General features: G+C 42.8%; 1 protein-coding gene and 1 long non-coding RNA gene across 7 annotated transcripts in view; one reads left to right on the top strand and one right to left on the bottom strand.

Annotated features, from left to right (window-relative positions):
- The window catches only part of LOC129190196 (protocadherin-1-like), a 117,913-nt gene that overhangs the window by 60,673 nt on the left and 34,988 nt on the right, over positions 1 to 22,252 (bottom strand). For 4 of the 5 annotated variants that reach the window (XM_054792679.1, XM_054792680.1, XM_054792681.1 and 1 more), the window contains exon 4: positions 1 to 136. This exon is cut by the window's left edge and continues 84 nt beyond it. The exons of the other annotated variant lie outside the window; for it this stretch is intronic. In XM_054792679.1, the coding sequence (XP_054648654.1) occupies positions 1 to 136 (136 nt within the window). The remainder of the gene's footprint in view (positions 137 to 22,252) is intronic. 5 annotated transcript variants of the gene reach the window in all.
- Positions 13,741 to 21,015, top strand: LOC129190203 (uncharacterized). 2 transcript variants are annotated; one of them, XR_008572958.1, is made up of 4 exons: positions 13,741 to 14,144; positions 14,208 to 14,308; positions 14,507 to 14,620; positions 20,899 to 21,015. It is a non-coding gene; the product is annotated as an uncharacterized LOC129190203 (long non-coding RNA). The 2 variants fall into 2 exon arrangements; XR_008572957.1 differs by lacking the exon at positions 20,899 to 21,015 and having other exon boundaries at positions 14,507 to 17,855.

Here is a 22,252-nt window from a genome sequence, read left to right as displayed (position 1 = left end):
TCCGCGGCCCCGATGACGACTTGGAGCTGGGCGTCTCCGACTCATCCAGGCCGCTGTCGTAGTAGCTGTGCTGGGACGAGTCCTGCAGGTCCTGCGCCTGATTGGCTGTGGAGAAGGTCACCCGGCGGTGTGGCATCTGCCAATGACGAACACAAACATGGCAGCATTCATCAAGTCACTGCTTGGAGTTGAGCATAAGTGCACGTGTGCGTGTGTGTGTGTGTGTGTGTGTGTGCGTGTGTGTGTGGGAATTGCAGTTGTCCTCGTCTTCTAAATTGCGTCCTCTGATGATGTTTCCTCCCACCAACGTTTGTCCATCTATTGATCGCCACACACTGCATTGATTTGACATGACGACAGTTGCTGGGCAGCCAATGAGGTTGATTGGATGATGAATGACAGCCTTGTCATGCTAGAACGGGAACGCTACCGTTTCCAATTCCACTCTTCATACTGAAACATCTCCTTTTACCTTCTGGAAAAGCCCAGCATGTGCATTCGTAACGTTATGACTTTATTCAGATAGACAGAAATATTCTCATCATATTTGAACTTCATTGTCATTTTAAAACGTTTTCCCAACATCCTTTTCCAAAAATTGCAACTTTATTCTTTGATTTGTTTGATTTTCATAATATTACTTTTTATTTTTGAAATAGCTTTTAACATTTCAACTTTGTTATTTTTTTCCTAATATGAGGACTTTATACTCCTCATATTTTGGCTTCATTCTTGTCAATTTTTCGGTTTTTGATTTTTTTGTGAGTTTTCTTGTTTAAATGTGTTTGTAGAATGTGCCGGGCCCCCCGCCCCCGGGCCGCAGTTTGGACACCCCTGTCTTAGAAGATGTTTCGTCTCTCATCTGAGCCGGGTTCATCACTTCATGCCCAAAGACTAGATAGGACAGCTCTAGTCGGGGTCCCAGGTATTTATCCTGTAAGGAGTACGCCCCAACCAAGAATGCTTCCACCCTTTTGGGACACAAAATGACATTAAGTCGTTAAGAGGTCGCGCCCCATCGTTGTTGTCAGACTGGAGCTGTCCTATCTAGTGATGGAGTGAGTAAATGGTGTTTTTCGAAGGTGACGTTGGTTTGCATAAAAGCAGCAGGCTGAAAGCAAACTTTGTTGCTTCGTTGGCTTTGTTGGGGGGGGGGGGGGGGGGGGTAGCTGTCTGACGTGATGCTTTTATAATTAAAATACAATTAGCTGTCCATGTAGCGCTGCAGGACACATACACACACACACACACACACACACACACACACACACACACACACACACACCTGGCCCGGCTGATAAACAGCAGCATCCTGGCTGGCCAGATACCCCGTCACCATGGAAACTGGTGTCATCACTGTCAGGACCCTGAACCGGTTCAAACAGCAGGAAAATACTTTTTTTTGTACTCCCAGCAGCAAAGATGGACCACGTTGAAGGCCGCACGCCGCTCGCTAAAGCCACAGACGCTTCGAACGTCTCGGCGGAGGAAGGAAGTCTTTAACACGAGCGTGGACGCCGTGGATGCTGGACTTGATGTCGAGTTCGCCAGCAAGAAATATGAAACAAACATCACTGGTAGAAGTTACATATATAACTTATATATAGATCTTATATATAGATCTGATATGTAACTTATATATAGATATGATATATAACTTATATATAGATCTTATATATAGATCTTATATATAGATCTGATATGTAACTTATATATAGATCTTATATATAACTTATATATAGATCTGATATGTAACTTATATATAGATATGATATATAACTTATATATACTGTAGATCTGATATATAACTTATGTATAGATCTGATATGTAACTTATATATAGATCTGATATATAACTTATATATACTGTAGATCTGATATATAACTTATGTATAGATCTGATATGTAACTTATATATAGATTTGATATATAACTTATATATACTGTAGATCTGATATATAACTTATGTATAGATCTGATATGTAACTTATATATAGATCTGATATATAACTTATATATACTGTAGATCTGATATATAACTTATGTATAGATCTGATATGTAACTTATATATAGATATGATATGTAACTTATATATAGATCTGATATGTAACTTATATATAGATATGATATATAACTTATATATACTGTAGATCTGATATATAACTTATGTATAGATATGATATGTAACTTATATATAGATCTGATATATAACTTATATATACTGTAGATCTGATATATAACTTATGTATAGATCTGATATGTAACTTATATATAGATATGATATGTAACTTATATATAGATCTGATATGTAACTTATATATAGATTTGATATATAACTTATATATACTGTAGATCTGATATATAACTTATGTATAGATATGATATGTAACTTATATATAGATCTGATATATAACTTATATATACCGTAGATCTTATGTCAGCTTTGGCATGCAGCTTCATATCAACTTCACTCTTTTTAGTTTCCACATATTTCATCTTTCTTTTGAAATAAGCTTTGGAAATTTTCTTCCCCTAATATTTGGACTTTATTGCCATCATATTAGAACATTTTCCCCGACCGAATTTTTGTTTTATTTTGTTTTGTTTGTCATCATTTAAAAAGAGTTCATTCCAAGTCCAAGACACTAAAACCACATGATTTGTTTATTATTTGGTTTATTCTTGTCACAGTGTGACTTTCTTCTCATGAGTGTATGTTTTTCTCTTTATTCTTCTAATATTCCAGCTGTTTTTTTTCATTTCTGACGTTTTTTATTGAATCTTTTTCAACTCTTCTTCTCGTACTGATGACTTTATAGTCCCTCACTGATAGCGCTGAATTGGTTCCAGGCCCACTGATATATATTTCCACGATACAAGATAACCTGCTGATGACTTTCCACGTATGGTTTTAACATAACTGGTAGACATGAAATAACACACTAGAGTCGCTTTTACAACAATTACAACATTTGCTCATTGAATTACATTCTTTTTCCTCCTAATATTTGAACTTTATTCTTGTAAAATTACTGCTGATGTTTCCATTTTTGTTGATTTTTTTTTTAGCTTTCTTGTTCAATCGTAAACTGTACTTTGCTGTGGTTTGTGTGTGTGTGTGTGTGTGTGTGGGGGGGGGGGGGGGGGGGGGGGGGGGGGGGCACCAGCATAAAGGACGTAAAGCGGATGGACAAACTGATCTGGAAGGCCGAAGAAGTTATCGGCACTCAGTCGGAGGCGTCTGTAACTGTGAGAGACAGGAGGACATTGGACATTGGCTCTCCGTCACCGACAGCCCCCACCCACCCACTCCATCGGACAATAGAGGGACAGTGGAACTCATTCTCCAACAGACTCCTCCAGTTCTGTTCCGACGTAAGACGTCGAGACGTAATTGTTGGGATCCAACATGGATTCCAATCAGTAGCAAGGAGAAGTTCTTGCTTTGTGCTGATAATTGTTTGTCTTGTCCAAGTCTTAAACGTCTGGGGATCTTTTCTTCCATGAGCAACATTCCCAGCTCCCACGTTCCAAAGGAAGCAAACACTCCGACATGCGTGTTAGCAGCGGATCAAGATGAGTCGGAGCGTGTTATTAATAACTGCTTCCTGCTTCCTGCACCGGCACCAGGATATAAATCAGTGCCGGGATCTAAACATAAAGAGAGAAATGAAGCCACGCGAATCATCAGGATTCCTTGCCTGCCTGTCACCTGCACACGCACACGCACACGCACACACACACACACACACACACACGTGTTTGTTTTTGGCCTTTTGTACGTGTGCATGCGTGTTTGTTTGCCGCCTCAGCAGCAGAAAGTGGAGCAGCTCAGAGAAGAGGAAGGTGAAGACCAAGTGACTTCCTGGAAGCCACACATGATGCTCCTCCTACTCCTCCTCGCGTCACCTCCTTCTGCCTCCCAGCATCGCCACACAGTGACGGCCATCTTTCTCTTTGTTACCCTGCGGTTTGGAGTGATGCGCCCCCGCTACACAACTGCTCATGTTGATGCATTCTGCTCATTCTCTCTCTCTCTCTCTCTCACACACACACACACACACACAATGGACCCGGGTAGAGACGTGATCACATGACTTTTCAACATTCCAAAGCCACGCCGCTTACCTGCTACTCTAAATTTTGCTAATCACAAAAGCGTCACTATTTGCTCTTTTTTTCTTATTTTTCCTTTTTTTTTTATTTTCCAAATATTTCTTTCTTCAAGTCATCCAATCCCACACATTTTCAAAAGACACCCCCTTCAGTGGCGGCCATTTTACACCATTTGGACTCATCTTTCAAGGCACCCAGAATATTGTGTTGGATGGTTATAGAAACATGGAACCCACCAAAAGAAAGGTTAGACTCCCGTCTTTAATCGGAAAAAACACAGTTGTTTTTACCTTTTTGTGTTGTTTAGTAATCAGCAGTAGAACATAGGTACGTTTCAGGGAAATAGCAGTTCCCAACTAAAAAAAAGCAGCTTTTTGTGAAAAGAAAATACATTTCAAGCATAACTTTTACTTTGACACAAATATTTGTTGGTTTTGTGACAGCTGAAATATCTAATAAGATCGAAAATGATTTCTTTTTAATGTTGGCATAAACTTCTTTTTTTTACTATTTCAACAATATGCTACTAAAATGACATTTGTTCTCGGTATAGGATGAGTTTATTCTTGTGACACCGCTTTTTTTTTTTTAGAATGCAACTTTATTCTTGTAAATGTTCTTCTTGTAATTCTGACTTTATTCCCATAATATTATAACATTTCTGCTACCTAATTTTCCCCAAATTACAACTTCATTAGTTGTTTTGTTTGTTAAAAATCACCTAAATATTTCTAAATAATAATAAATACTATTATTAATATTAAATAATAATAAACATAATAATACATAATAATATTACTAAAATGAGGTCATTTCTCCTCATAATATGACAATGTTATTTTTTTAAATGACTACTTCTTGTTGTACAACTTTTTTGTGTTGAAATTCCTGCTGATGTTTCTATTTTTGTTGTTGTTTTTTTAGTTTTCTTGTTAAATGATATTTTTAGAATGTAATAAAAAAATTGGCCCCTGGGCTGCATTTTGGCCACCCTGACCTAGAGGAAAGCGCGTACGCCATCACCTAGCCTAGCCTAGCCTAGCCTAGCCTAGCCGAGCCGAGCCATGGCCCCCTGCTGGAGATGTTTGGGCGGAATGAAACAAGAAGATGTGAAATAAAAGTTCCGTGTGGAAGATGAACGGCTCCTTTTGGATGAAACACAATGAAAGCAGTGAAACACAAAAGAGAAGACAACAAAGACAGCAGGAAGACAAGAGGGGGGGGGACATCCACGCTGAAGATGAAGCTCCTGCAGGAGGTGATGGAGGAGGAGGAGGCGCCCGCTGATGATTAAAAACCAGCAAGAGGAGAAACGCACGCCGCCTCACAGGCTGTTTGTCAGCCCAGACAAAAAGCGGTAGATAACACACCGTGCGTGTGTGTGTGCGTGTGTGTGCGTGTGTGTGTGCGTGTGTGTGTGTGTGTGTGTGTGTGAGCTCCTCATTACCTCCCTGTGTGGGAGATAAGAGTGTGTGAGGCTGCATTGTGCATGCTTATAAAAGTCTGTCCTTATCAAGTATGCATGTGCACACATTGCACACACGCGGCCCACGTGAAGAGCGCCGGCATCCCATAATTCCACCCCATCAGTCCGAGCACAGGATGAATGAGGAGTGGAAACACAAATGAAGACTGTGTGTGTGTGTGTGTGTGTGTGTGTGTGTGTGTGTGTGTGTGTGTGTGTCTGCTGTGAAAGTCTGCCTCCACACTTCTCGTGTCCATTTTTTGGGGACGTTGCATAACACCAACGTCCTGCCAACATGGCTTCTTACTTGCACGTACGCGTGCATCAGCGTTGCTTTCCACCCTTTATTGACCACATCAGCTTTCTAAACGTGCCTTCGCACTCACAACGCCACCGCATTTTAATACTGCGACACCACACTCACCCTTGCTAAATATACAGCATACTGTACTGCATGTACACCACACCAAACACCAATACCTGCTACCTACCTACAGTACATACTGTACACTACCTACTACCTATATACAGTACATACAATACCTGCTACCTATATACAGTACATACACTACCTACTACCTACCTACAGTACATACACTACCTACTACCTATATACAGTACATACTGTACACTACCTACTACCTATATACAGTACATACACTACCTGCTACCTACATACAGTACATACACTACCTGCTACCTACCTACAGTACATACACTACCTGCTACCTATATACAGTACATACACTACCTGCTACCTACCTACAGTACATACACTACCTGCTACCTACCTACAGTACATACACTACCTGCTACCTATATACAGTACATACACTACCTACTACCTATATACAGTACATACACTACCTGCTACCTATATACAGTACATACACTACCTACTACCTACCTACAGTACATACACTACCTACTACCTATATACAGTACATACACTACCTGCTACCTACCTACAGTACATACACTACCTACTACCTACCTACAGTACATACACTACCTGCTACCTACCTACAGTACATACACTACCTACTACCTACTTACAGTACATACACTACCTGCTACCTATATACAGTACATACACTACCTGCTACCTACCTACAGTACATACACTACCTGCTACCTATATACAGTACATACACTATCTGCTACCTACATACAGTACATACACTACCTGCCACCTATATACAGTACATACACTACCTGCTACCTACCTACAGTACATACACTACCTGCTACCTATATACAGTACATACACTATCTGCTACCTACATACAGTACATACACTACCTGCCACCTATATACAGTACATACACTACCTGCTACCTACCTACAGTACATACACTACCTGCCACCTATATACAGTACATACACTACCTGCTACCTACCTACAGTACATACACTACCTGCTACCTACATACAGTACATACACTACCTGCTACCTATATACAGTACATACACTACCTGCTACCTACCTACAGTACATACACTACCTGCTACCTATATACAGTACATACACTATCTGCTACCTACATACAGTACATACACTACCTACTACCTACCTACAGTACATACACTACCTACTACCTATATACAGTACATACACTACCTGCTACCTATATACAGTACATACACTACCTACTACCTACCTACAGTACATACACTACCTACTACCTATATACAGTACATACACTACCTGCTACCTACCTACAGTACATACACTACCTACTACCTACCTACAGTACATACACTACCTGCTACCTATATACAGTACATACACTACCTACTACCTACCTACAGTACATACACTACCTACTACCTATACACAGTACATACACTACCTGCTACCTACCTACAGTACATACACTACCTGCTACCTATATACAGTACATACACTACCTGCTACCTACCTACAGTACATACACTACCTGCTACCTATATACAGTACATACACTACCTACTACCTATATACAGTACATACACTACCTGCTACCTATATACAGTACATACACTACCTACTACCTACCTACAGTACATACACTACCTACTACCTATATACAGTACATACACTACCTGCTACCTACCTACAGTACATACACTACCTACTACCTACCTACAGTACATACACTACCTGCTACCTACCTACAGTACATACACTACCTACTACCTACTTACAGTACATACACTACCTGCTACCTATATACAGTACATACACTACCTGCTACCTACCTACAGTACATACACTACCTGCTACCTATATACAGTACATACACTATCTGCTACCTACATACAGTACATACACTACCTGCCACCTATATACAGTACATACACTACCTGCTACCTACCTACAGTACATACACTACCTGCCACCTATATACAGTACATACACTACCTGCTACCTACCTACAGTACATACACTACCTGCTACCTATATACAGTACATACACTACCTGCTACCTACATACAGTACATACACTACCTGCTACCTACCTACAGTACATACACTACCTGCTACCTATATACAGTACATACACTACCTACTACCTACCTACAGTACATACACTACCTGCTACCTATATACAGTACATACACTACCTGCTACCTATATACAGTACATACACTACCTACTACCTACCTACAGTACATACACTACCTACTACCTATATACAGTACATACACTACCTGCTACCTACCTACAGTACATACACTACCTACTACCTACCTACAGTACATACACTACCTGCTACCTACCTACAGTACATACACTACCTACTACCTACTTACAGTACATACACTACCTGCTACCTATATACAGTACATACACTACCTGCTACCTACCTACAGTACATACACTACCTGCTACCTATATACAGTACATACACTACCTACTACCTACATACAGTACATACACTACCTGCCACCTATATACAGTACATACACTACCTGCTACCTACCTACAGTACATACACTACCTGCTACCTATATACAGTACATACACTACCTACTACCTACCTACAGTACATACACTACCTACTACCTATATACAGTACATACACTACCTGCTACCTACCTACAGTACATACACTACCTGCTACCTATATACAGTACATACTCTATCTGCTACCTACATACAGTACATACACTACCTGCCACCTATATACAGTACAGTACATACACTACCTGCTACGTATGTAGAGGCTACTACGTATATACCTGCATCATTGGGGATGTTTGTGTTCATTTTGGGTACAGAAAAAAAATGGCAAAACCACTTAGCATTTGTGTAAACGGCTTTCAGGGTTTTTAAAATGTGTGCCTTTTTTATTCTTGCAATGTTACAACATGATCTCGTGCAGCTGCAATCGTTTCTTGTGAAATTCCAATTTTTTTCATGATTTTGAGTTTTTCTCTTGCAAAACTGCAGTATTTTCTACTTTTTTTAAATCACAATAGCACAACTTATTTTGTTGCAAAATGATTTCTTATTTTTTTAATTTCTTATATTACAACTTTGTTCGCGCAATATTACAACATGATCTTGTACAGTTGCTATCATTTCTTGTCAAACTCAGATTTGAACTTTTCTTCTATTTTTTTTCTAATATTACAACTTTATCCTTGTAATATTCTACTTCTATTATACTTATAATATTACAACATTACCTTACCTTACAGTTACAATCATTTCTTGTAAAATTCTGATATTTTTTCATGATTTTGACATTATTTTCTCGTAAAAATTGCAGTATTTTTGACTTCATATCGTAGAAGTACAACTTTCTCCTTATATTACAAATGTATTCTTATACTTTTACAAGATTGTCATGTACAGTTGCAAACATTCTGGGTTTTGTTTCAGAATTTTGGCTTTTCTTCTCTTAAAACTGCAGTATTTTCTCATGAAACGTACAGTATACACCTGCATCATTGGTGATTTTGAGCAGACACCAAGAGCTCTACTTCATGTACACGGTGTGGGGACTTGGTATCCGTCTGTAAGGTAACACAATAAGATGGATAAAGACGGTATGTCTACATGACAAGTGCGTGGCTCACAGGGCATCAGTGTGCTTACAACCTGGATTAAGTTGGATCGTTGCGCTGTGATGCTTGTATCGTGTGTGCGTGTGTGTGTGTGTGTGTGTGTGTGTGTGTGCCCCGCAGCCATAACAACACTCGTCCTTCTGCCTCGTTCTACCTTTATTTCCCAAACTAGGCTCCACACGTTCTTCTCCCACTAAAGGGTACAAGTGTGGTGCTGCAGGCCATGATTTGCTGTCTGGGAGAACACAGCCTGCACTTTTCATCTGAGCAGGTGTGTGTTTCAGTGTGCACGTGTGTGTTAGTAATTTACACACACACACATTTGACTGCAGCTGCTGATTGGCCACGCTGAATCAAACATCCTGTGGGGGTTTGTGATGTTGGACAGCAGATGTGTTCATGTTGTTCTCGTACGACAAAAAAGCACAGCAAAGCCTTTTGCATCTTCTGCCTGCCAACATCCTTCACTTCACACCAAACTACAGAAAAGCTGAAATAGCAAACACACCAAGACATGTGGACAACATGACAGCAGTGGTTGGCTTGCGTTGGGGGCGGGGCTACTTCAACCATCATCACCAGAAATCATCATCCACACTCTTCTTACACTAAAAACAATCCACTTTTTTACTCGTGTTGTTTGAGAATTGTAAAAGCTTAAAATGGGAATATGATGACAAAAAATCATCGTCAATGTATGAGAAAATATTGCAACCTTACAAGAAAAAAGTCAGAATGTGATAAAAAAAAAAAAGTTACAAATTTGCTAGGAAAAAATCAAAGATGAGGAATAAATGGGATATTACCAGGACAGAAATTGCAATTTTACATGAGAAAGGTCTAAATTTTATAAGGAAAAACATTTACTTTATGAGAAAAAGTCTGAATTTTATGAAAAATGCATTCTTACTTTACTACAAGCAGGGTTAGGATTAGGGTTACCCTAACCCCAACCCCAGCCCTAACCCCAACCCTCAGGACTTTGTCCTTGCAAGGTTTGAACTTTGTCATGTTATGAAGCCATGAAGCCGTGTTGTCATGAAGCCTTGACACAAGAAGAAGGCGTTCATTTATGAAAACATGAACGCTGGAAATGTATGAAGAAAAAAGTTGTAGTTCTATGAGGAAACGAAATATAACCACCCCCCCCCCCCAGTAATCAATAAGACGTGATTGGCTGAGGAGGCTACTGGGGTGTGACTTTGCTCCTCTCACAGCTGACAGTCACATGACTCCCATCTGCATGCGATCATGTGACTGCGGGTGAAGGCGACGAGGCGGGAGAGGATTTAGAATCGGTGAACGGTCGGCGTCACGCCCGTCACGCGTGAACGTATCGGAAGCGACTCGCTCAAAGTAGGGGAAGCTCGTTGATGCGGAGAAAGCGGAGGCACGCTGGGGGGGTATCACCCCCCCCCGGAGGAAGGCTGCGGGCGATCATGTTAGAGACTTTCATGTAATCTCCAGCGTTCCTCTTCCCGCTTTAATTCGCCGGAAGTCGTTGAGTCAGGAGAAACCCGAGAAGAACCTCCCCCCTCGGGGGGGGAACACAGTTAAATGAGGCGAATGCAGAAAAGGAAGAGCAGCTTAAAATGATCCCACTGCAACTGGCAATTATTGGGATTATCTAACGAGTCCTCATCTTCACTCAATGACATCTTAGTGCTGGAGTGCACGTTTATGTCGACGACCCGTTTACGTGGACCCTTGTGTTCTTCTTAGGAATAAAAAGGGCCCGCTTAAGTCGATACATGATCAACCGCTGCACTTTGTGCGCATGCCAGCAGCCCCCGCCTCCACCCACCGAGACAAAGAGACTGTATGACCGACAAAGGGGCTCACTCCGTGCATGCCGTTGTTCTATGGATCAAATGCACACAGAAGTGCTGAAAGCAATGCACAGAGTGAATCCTCTTCCTGTCTGTTTGGAGGCGGGAGAAAGGATTTCAACAGACATGCGTGCACATGGCAATATATTGAGGCTGGCAAAATGATCCACTTCATTGTGTGGTGAAATAATTAATTACCGTATTTTCCGGACTATAAGTCGCAATTTTTTTCATGGTTTGGCTGGTGCTGCCACTTATGCACCGGAGCGACTTATATATGTTTGTTTTTTTACACTGCCAGCCACGAGAGGGCGCTCCGGGCTTGTGTGCCACCTGTACCACTGAAAATGTAAACATCAACTTATAAAGACAACTGAGGAAGACGGAACACAAATACCCCCAAAAAGAAAAGAACATTGTGCAGATTACAAGACGCAAGTAAACTACAGTCAAACCTGTCTTAGCGGCCACCTTTATAGAACGGCCACTTGCCTATAGCAGCCACTGAAAAATCCCCCGCAGCAAATTTACATGTTATAGACCCTGTGTATAGCAGTCACCTGTCCAACGCGGTCAGCAACCACCCATTTTGTCTCCCTTGGTCAATATCTGACTGCATATAGCGGCCAAATTACTGATTCAAGTACAAGCTTCATGCACGAAAAAGTTTTGTTTTTTAAGCAGTGAAGCCGTCGTGTGTAGACTTTAATTACTGAGTCCTAGTTCGACATAAAAAAGCCGTCTTCTTACTTTGCAATGCCGCCCTGAAAAGATTCAATGACGGCCAAAAAGGTAATCTTCCCACTTTGCAATGCCGTGAATAGATTCTAAAATAGCCAAAACACCTGAATAAAACATCTAAAATATCACTTAATTGCCGACTAATTAGAGATTAGAAGCCCATCCAATAAGAAAGGAGCGATGGTCTTGTTAGTTTACGACGATCTTCACACCTCCTCCGCACTCAATTGTTCACGCACACACCCATTCATGACTCCTTCACGCGTAACCTGTACATACTGGATAACCTCAGGCTCGTTCACAAAAAATTTTATTTCTTGCTTTTAAAATCGTGTTTAAAAAAAAATCAAAGATGGAAATTTGTGACGTTCTGCAGGACAGGAGCGAGCGTCCCCTGTCCTGCGCTCTTATTTGGCGGGCTGTGCCTTCTCCGGGGAGGAAGAGGCAGCCGCTTCATGCCTGGTGGCCGCGCAGCTACGGTCAATTAACATTTGTGGCGGATAAAAAGCCAGCGCCGTCGAATGTGCGGCGCTGGGTCATTGTTGTTATTGATATTACTAGTTTCCTCACCGGAACTGTTACCTACATTTACCTACCTGTTGATGTGTCAACAGAGTGTTTTCCCCTATGTCTCTTGGTTTTGCTCCAGTCCGTTTGTGAATACATGTTCATATGTGTGCGCACAAATTGAAAATGGCCGCCAACCTGTCTATAGCGGCCACTTTTGCCATTTCCATTCAGTGGCCGCTATAGACAGGTTTGACTGTAGTTATGTTATGTTGTTTTGGCTAAAGTTATGTGAATAAGTGTTCATGTCACCTTAGCATAGCACCTATTCACGTTATGTTAACATAGCACCAATTCACACTATGTTAACATAGCACCTATTCGTGCGACGTTAACATAGCACCTATTCACATTATGTTAACATAGCGCCAATTCACGCGACGTTAACATAGCACCTATTCACGCGACGTTAACGTAGCACCTATTGATGTTACATTAACATAGCACTTAGGGGGGGCACCTTTTACACAGCTAGAGTACGGCATTTCGAAACCAAACCATCGACGGGGCATGGAGAGTTCTGGGGGCTCACGGTGTGATCATCATGAAAAAGGCGGCTAACGTAGCCATGTGGCTAACGTAGTCATGTGGAGGCTGTGTGTGTGCGTGTGTGTGCGTGTGTGAGACATAAACGGGTTCCATTGTGCTCAGTTACTCTCCTGTTTGTCTTTGACACGGGAAAGCAAAGCCAAACACTTCAGCCGTCACTCAGCATCATCACACCTGCAGGGCACACAAGCGCACAACTCTGGAAGCACATGACACACTCACATGACCTGCTTTGTGTGCGTGTGTGTGTTTCATGTCACGCCGCCATGCGCTCTGGCACTATGACACAAGATTTACTGATGCATAAACACACACACACACACACACACACACAGAGGACGGCTATACATGTGAGTGTGTGTTGACAGTGACACTTGACGCAGCACACACACATACAGACGCACACACAAGTCAGAAAGATGGAGTAAATCTTTTTTCTCCGCTGCTATTTTTCAATTTGCTGCCTCGCTGCTCTCTCACGCGGCGCTCAAATGTACGGACAGAACGCGAACGCAGCACTGACGACTGACGGAGGACAGGAAAAACCTCCCCGGTCGGACGGAGGGCGGCTCGGGGCCGTTTTGCATCGGCGCCGCACTTTTGACTGAATATGCATTCAGGAGCTGCTGACGCCTCCCAGCTGTCACTCACACTTCACAAGCTCGGTGCCGTCTTTTGTGCGTCTCTCTCACACACACACGCACACACACACGCGCACACACACACACACACACACACACACAAGCTGCTTTGTGTCTTTAAGCTTGACGAAAGGACGCTGACGAGAACGCTATCGGTGCGTTTCAGCAGCAGACTGCAGGTACGGGGCTGAAACATCCAACAGTCGTCTTTCTTTGTCCCAATTACGCTTTTTAATCCGCAGAGTGAGAGAGAGAGAGCAAGCGAGCGAGCGTGTTCGGAGGATTAGCCAGGCAGGAAGAGCCGCAACACGCACGCCAAAACGAGAGACGAACGGCCGTCACGGTAAACATGTCTTTAAAGCATCCCGTGACACAACCAGGAAGTACTTTATTTTGGCATGAGCACACGTCTTCCTCTTTTCTGTGCCTTCTAAAGTTATCAAAACGGATAAAAAGAGGCAAGTCATTAATGCACATAACTGCAGATGGAACTAATCCATGTGTTACACCATTTTTATTGCAAATGTCGATCTGAATGCAGAGGAGAAGGCGTTTACGGAGGTGGCGTACGACCTACACACAGGAAGTGATGCTCCACAAGCCGACCAACCTTAGATGTGACAAGACTTCCCACACCCGAGATGTACACAACAAGGTACACACGGTACTTTGTTTTGCGCTGTAGCGACGCTACGCTTCGTCGCACTTTGCTGTGTTGGTTTGAAGGTCGAAAAGCTGGAAGGATTTCCACATCTTCTTCTTCTAATGTTACAATTTTCACTTTTTCTCGTAAAGTTCAGACTTTATTCATTCAGACTTTATTCTTGCAAATTTGCAGTATTTTCTCATCAAATTAGGACTTTTTCTCATAGAAGTACAACTTCTTTGTCTGTAAACATTAGAACTTTTCTCATATTCTGGCTTTGTTCTTGTAACAATGCAATATTTTCTCAGAGTATTATGACGTTTTCTCATCGAAGTACTTCTTTTTCTTTTATCATGTAAAACTGCAATTTCTTTCTCAGAAATTGTCCATTTTTGCTCATCTGAAGGCTTTTCTACGATTTTTTTTCTTGAAAATGTGTAACGATTTCCTTGTATTCTGGCAACGTTGGGCTATTTTCTCACCAAATTAGGACTTTTTCCTCATCGAAGTACAACTTCTTTGCCTTTTGTCATGTAAAACTGCAATTCATTTCTTGGAAATTGACCTTTTTTCACATCTGGAGGCTTTTCTATCATTTTATTTGTTTCTCCTATTCTCACTTTGTTCTTGTAAAGTTTATTTGCATAAAAAGATGAATTTCTTTTTGTATGTTCTCACAATATTGCAACTCTAATCTTTTAAAATTCAACAACTAAATACAGAACACTGTCCGTACCCGCATGTTGTACTCAAAGCACTCAAGTGTTGAGTGCGCAATGATGGACACTTCCCATCCTCACCTTGGTTACGTAGCAGAAGGGGAGGGACTACCATCAAAAGCGAGTGCGTGATCTCTGCCTCATTTCAAGCAGGGGGTGCATGCAAACCACAACAAGGAAAAGAAGTAGTAGTAAGTGTGCAGCGACAATGATGGGTTTGTCAAAGTATGCACACTCAGGAAGTGAGTACACAGTGTACACAGTATGCGTACTGAAGTGTACTGACAGGTCAGACTATGTTTATTGAGATGAATAACGTCATGTTTGTGAAAGCGCTAATAAATAAACTGTGAATAAACATGCATATGTGCCCCCCCATGGGCTATGCTTCTCCACGCGTGTGCAGGCGTGCGTGAACACGCTTCTGGATGTGAGGATCATAACAGCGGTGAGGGTGTGATGGGGTCAGGTGGGAAACGACAGAGGAAGGAAAAGGCTGGGAGACGCACGGTAAATAAAGACGGGAAACGTCCTGCAAATGTTTTAGGAATCAGATGTGACCCCCAGGACAGTAAACCATTCAGCACCCAAACGAACAAGCGTGCTAAAGTGCTTTCTGTGATGGATGGCCATGAATGACGTGAACGCTGCCCAATGTTCCTGTTAGCTCTCCAAAGACACGCAGCCTGTTTCCCATATTCTAATACCAGCCGCTCATTAGCATCTAGCAGCTAGCGGCGCTTTGCTGTCCGTCTGCGCTGGCCTCACGGAGCGCCGACCGCCGCCTGTTAGCCAGTTAGCCGCCGGGCTCCATAGCGACACGTGCCTCCGCTGGGATGCGGTGGATGAGGGCCAGAGTTCATTAGCATCCGGTCTGGATTAGCAGCTAGCCTGCCAAGACTTCCAATCGCTTAGCCAAAAGAGCCCTGCAGGGAGTGAGCGGACAGGCTAACGCTAATGCTAATGTCTAATCATCAGCACACAGGAGGAGAATATAGACATAAATGGTCTAGATCAGGGGTGTCCAAAGGTTTTCCTGTCAGGGCCACATAGTGAAAAATGAAAGGATGCAACTTGGCCAAGTTCATATTTTGTAAAGCAACATAAGAAGTTATTTATATTTCAAGACAAAACTGCATCTCAGCTTTGTCATATAGGAGGTGAAAAACATCATTAATATCAACTTCACTCTTTGCTCTTTTTTTACATTTTTGCTGTTGTTTTTTTAAATTTCCCATATCTTCCTACTTTCTTCTTAACTCATTTAATCCTTTTTTCAAAAGACAACCCCTTCAGTGGTGGCCATTTTACACCATTTGGACTGATCAGAAACAACAAGTTTGTTTCTACCTTTTTGCGTTCTTTAGTCATCAGCAGTAGAACGTAGGTACGTTTCAGGAAAATATCAGTTCTCGACTAAAAAAGGAAGAAACCAGCTTTTTGTGAAAAGATACATTTCAAGCATAACTTTCACTTTGACACATATTTTTTGCTTTTGTGACAGTTTTCACATTTGGAACTGAACTATGTGTGCGCATGTGCACGCGTGTGCATGCATTAAAACTTCCCCGCAATGCACGCTATACTCCTCCACGCTCTCCCATTTCCTCTTCTTGTCATGTGTGTTTGTGGGGCCTCTCCTGGTACCTAACCCTAAATTCCTGTCTTATATGTCTTATTTTGTCTTATTATGTCTACTGTATTGGCTAATAGGAGTTTAAAGGTGACTATAGGGCGCTTCATGTCCACATGTCTCTAATGATTAAGTTTTGTAAGTATTTAGAAGATGCTAAAGTGATTTTCTACGCTTTACTGTAGTGTGATTCCGCAGCCACACGGGGCGCTGCCATCACGTCATGAGGACATTACGCTGTATGCATCCTTTACATCTCAAGCATTCATATCACATACTTAGAATGAATTAACAAAATTGGGTGAATGACAAAAGAAATGGCCTCTTTTCTGAGAAAAAATAAAAAGAAACCAAATAATCTGTGACTTTGTGGGGTTACGAATGCTGAATGGCGACTATGCGGGATCCATTGTAATGTAAATCTGTGTGTGTGTGTGTGTGTTTCCCTGAAAGCATGGATAAAGTGGATGTACGTACACGAGTCATGGAGGGGGAGAGAGAGGGAGTTTGTATTAGCAGTGCTTGTGATGCTGTCGCTTGTTAACGAGCGCGTGTGATTACTGCGGGAGTGAATAATGGAACACGTCAGCCAGAGTGGACCCGACTCTCCACCACAACACAAATAAATGAAAGCAACTGGGAAAGACAGACAGAGGATAACTTATTATTCAATTACGTACAAGTGTGTGTGTTCCCGGGAGGAAGATGGATATCAGCATCATTTATCCCGGCTTAGCATAAAGAGTGGACATTACCTCGAAAGTTGCTGCTGCGATTCACAATTCAAACACATTTGGATAAAAAAATGCATCTCATGTCAATGAGAAGATTAGGGTTAGCCCTGACCCTGACCCTGACCCTGACCCTGACCCTGACCCTGACCCTGACCCTGACCCTGACCCTGACCCTGACTCTAGCTTTTGGGTTACTCAGACCACTCTCATCATCCAAGATCACGTCCCAAATTGAAAGGCTTCCCAGCGATGTACACACATGATACACACACATGATACACACGGTGAGCGTATGAACGAATGAATACTGTGCGGTCTAGTGTCCGTGTTTCCGGAGGAGGAGGAGAAGGTGATGCAGGGTAGTTTGCTTTCGGGGTCCTCGTTCAGGTTCTCAGTGACATCCCACTCTGATTAATACATCACATTAGCTTCTCTTCAAGCCCCGCCCACTCGACTAACACCACAACCCTTGCCCTTTCCTGCACCGCCCCCCCCCATTCTCATTCCCCTAAGTGATGATTAATTATTGATCACAACACGCTTGTTATTAAACCTTTCTGCCTGTGATGTCACCCCCTGTCCATGCCCCCTGCACTCCCCCCACTCGGGGCTGAGACCTGAAGGAGTTGGCGGCAAGCGTTAATGGATGAGACGAGAGTATCTCATCGCTGCCACGACTTCCTGTTTACGAGTGAGAAGTTGATGACTAATGAATGATGACACGCTAACAATCAATAATTCAGACGCTAGCATGTGTACGACAACACACTCCTCTATTGTCTGTGGCAAACCCGAGCGTTGCTAAACCTGCTAACACGTGAGACGGGGGTATGGGGGGGGCAAGGGAAGGACGCAAGGACTGGGAATGAATAGAAGCTCTTTGACTTCAGGCTGATGCCAGAAGAATTAGGATTCTACTGTGGACCTCAGCCTGGCCAGATAAATCACACACACACACACACACACACACACACACACACACACACACACACACACACACACTCCATACTGGGATGGATGCATAAATTCACTCTTTCTTTTGGAAAAAGGTTTGCACAAACACAAAAAGCCAAACCAGAGCAGTTGCGGATCTGCGCTGTCGTGCGGTTAGCCAATCACATCCTAGGTTCATCTTAAACATCTGCAGTGCTTCACTGATGTGGAACAAATACATCTGGACCACCACAAACAGCTTGGCACTGGCTCATGAACACATTATAACGGGACTGTCTGTGTGACTAACACCCCCCCACACACCTGCTCTGCCTGAGAAGAAGATGTAGCAGGAGGGATCTGCAATGCCGCCATATTTAGCGAGTATCCTCGGGGCATTGAAGGGATGGCAACCGGACTGATCAGTTAGTCTTAGAAGACGTTTGGTCTCTCATCCGAGTAGGCTTCATGCTCAAAGACTAGGTGGGACGCACGCCAGTCAGACTAGATAGGACAGCTGTAGTCTGAGAGCCTGGTGCAAGATCCAGTCTACTTATCCTCTAAAGGAGGAGGCGGGTACAGACAGGAGTGGTTGGCTCTTTAGGTGCCAGTTGACAATGTCAGGGTACAATGGAGTGGGGCGTCTGCCCGGCAACGATGGTGGTTTGGGTGGCATCACCGTGGTTGGCATTGGACCCACCTGAAACCAAGGTGTTTATTTTTTAGAGGCAACATGACTGAATCTTTGGGGAAGGGATGGAAGGACAGCATCGTATGTGGGAGAAAGGTGGTGTCGCAGACCCCCCCAATCTGGTCAGAGATGGCTTGCCTCACTCCACTGTACCCCAGCAAGGCCTCCTAACAATCTGCTTTCAATGGCAGGATGTGTCTACTTCCTGGAGCGTCTCATCCAGCTCCTTTAAGGACACACAGGATGTGATGTCATCACTTCCTGCGCTGTGATGTAGGAGGATGGGGCAGCTTTCAGGAAGTGCGTGGGCGACGGTGCGACTGCTGAAGACGTCCCCCTAGGGAACATCTCCTACGCACACACAGTACACACGCAGTACACACGCAGTACACACGCAGTACACACACAGTACACACACAGTACACACACAGTACACACGCAGTACACACGCAGTACACACACAGTACACACACAGTACACACACAGTACACACCCAGTACAATAAGTAAGCAAGGAAGGAACACGTCCACAATGGATGAGCCACAACAGTGAAGCAGAGGCGGAAAAAACAAGCGCTGCCTTCTGCTGCAGGGGGAATCCCTGGAAGCGTGTGGCATCCTGACCTTCCAGTAGAGCATGCACACACACACATACACACATGCACATGCACGCACACACACACACACACACTGCTGGAACGATGCTGCAAAGAGTCCAAAAGTAGAAGAATCATTTGTGCTTAACTTCACGTCCACACTGCCTGCAGCAAGAGAAACGTTTGCAGCTTTCCGGCTGTAATGTGATCGCTCCTCTGGGGTACACGTGTGTGTGGGTTAGGGGGTGGGGGTGAGGTGGTACACCCATACAAACACATGGACAACGCGGCGTACCATACTGTATTGCAGTCGCTATTCCGCATTCCGTAAGCTTTCAAAACACAAAAGCGAAGAGTCCAAAATAATCCACAAAGTCAAAATACCCCTGTTTATTGATGAGACTGAGGTGGAGAGGGTGAACACCTTCAAGTTCCTTGGCACACACATCAGCGAGGACCTCACCTGGTCTCACAACACCCAACAAATTATGAAGAAGTCCCAACGGAGACTGTACTTCCTGAGAAGACTGAGGAAACACTCATAGCACTTTATTATTTATTTATTTGTATTATTTATTTGTATTAATGTCTCTTCTGTTGTTGTTGCTTAATTTATTGGTATTTATGTTTCTTATGTTCTTATTCTTTCTTGTGTGAATGAACAGAATAAGAATTCCATTGCATAGTAGAACTGCTGTTTTACTGTGCACATGACAATAAAACTCTTCAATCTTGAAAATAAAGACGTGCCATTGAAAGAATGCGACCGCTCCTCCGCATGCGCTACACTAAGCAGACGTCAACATGTAGAAACAGAAATGTAAATAAATATGTAAAATACAGCAGATACTTGCTTTCCACAGGGGGGGCTATGTTCCTCACACACTCACGCCCCCACCAGCGCCCCTCCAAACCTTCCTGCTAGCTAGACCTTGACGTTCCCCTCCAACTTAAAAGTGACTGAACTGTACTTTGCTTTCAGCTCCAGAACCCACCCCTACTCTCTTCAATTGCCATTGTTCACGAGTGACAGAAGCTAACAAGCTCAATGCCAGGGGTGTCACGAGACAGGACGATACGCAAGAGTGGCTGTACAAGAAGAAATATAAAACAGACAAGACAACATATTGAATCTACTCATTTCATTTCTGCTGCGTTACTTCAGATTCTGTTTAGTTTCCTTTAAAATGTTGGCGGAGTCTAACTGTATAACTTCTCTGGTGTTTTACTTTGAAGGCTCAAGTGTAAACAAAACTGCTGTCACCATGTTGACACGTGGGACCACTTCCTCTTTTTACATCCAAGCAAAAGAACTCATGCATAAGTGCGCACACGCACACACGTGCGCGTCGTCCTATGGAATGCATTTTCTGAATGTATTGTATTTGCATTTCAGTTCATTCAGTCATTTTTATGCTTGAAGATGCTTCATTTAGAAAAACATTTCAACATTCTGCATGAAAAATCCCCAAATTCTAATTCAAAATGTGTTCCTATGTCAACCAGACACCCCGGCCAAATGTCCTTCCCTTTGAGAGATCTCAGCGAAAAAAGCAGAAAACAAAATGAATCTGTTACGTTTTTTAGAGCAGCTTTTTTGTCCTCTTGGGCCCAAAGGGTAGTAACTAAACAGGACCCCAGAGGGTTAAATATGCAGTTATTTTTTTACTACTAATAGGCCACATTCAACCATGAAACAGCAATGATTTACTAATTAATATACAGCCATCCCTCGTTTATGACGGTCAGTTGACTGCAATAAGTGAATTTCCGATTAATAAATGGAATATTTTGGTAGTTAGAGCATAGAAAACCTGTTTATGACTGACTTTCCAAATAAGGGTTTTAACATTATTAGAGCCCTGTAGATATGAAATAACACCCCTAAAGTCACTTTTAGACTTGTATTATTCTTTGTTTATGTGGCGCAGGCAACGCGATCACTGCAGGGACATAACAGACGGCCGCCGCTAGCAGAGTAAACTAGTTAGCCTCTCCAATTTTCTTATTCTAAACTTAAGAAAGTGTTTCAAATGGTGTGGGGAAGAAGGACAAAGAAGCCAAAAACTTACCACTTCCACACAGAATGAGAGTATAACCTTTTTTTTCACTCAAGCTCAGTCATGGCGTGCTTGTCTCAGCCATGGCGTGTTTGTCTCAGCCATGGCGTGTTTGTCTCCGCTATGGCGTGTTTGTCTACGCCATGGCGTGTGGGCTGGGCTCTGCTGGCAGTCTCCATGCAGTGTGAAAGGTCATGTAATCTAACATCATGTCTCCTAACATGACTGATGCCGAGTGACCACAATACGACAAATAACTTGTCTTTCAATATTTTT

The sequence above is a fragment of the Dunckerocampus dactyliophorus genome, chromosome 11 (genome assembly GCF_027744805.1).
Source record: "Dunckerocampus dactyliophorus isolate RoL2022-P2 chromosome 11, RoL_Ddac_1.1, whole genome shotgun sequence".
Classification (NCBI taxonomy): domain Eukaryota; kingdom Metazoa; phylum Chordata; class Actinopteri; order Syngnathiformes; family Syngnathidae; genus Dunckerocampus; species Dunckerocampus dactyliophorus.
Note: the sequence above shows the minus strand (reverse complement) of the source record. Positions and strands in the feature narration are given on the sequence as shown.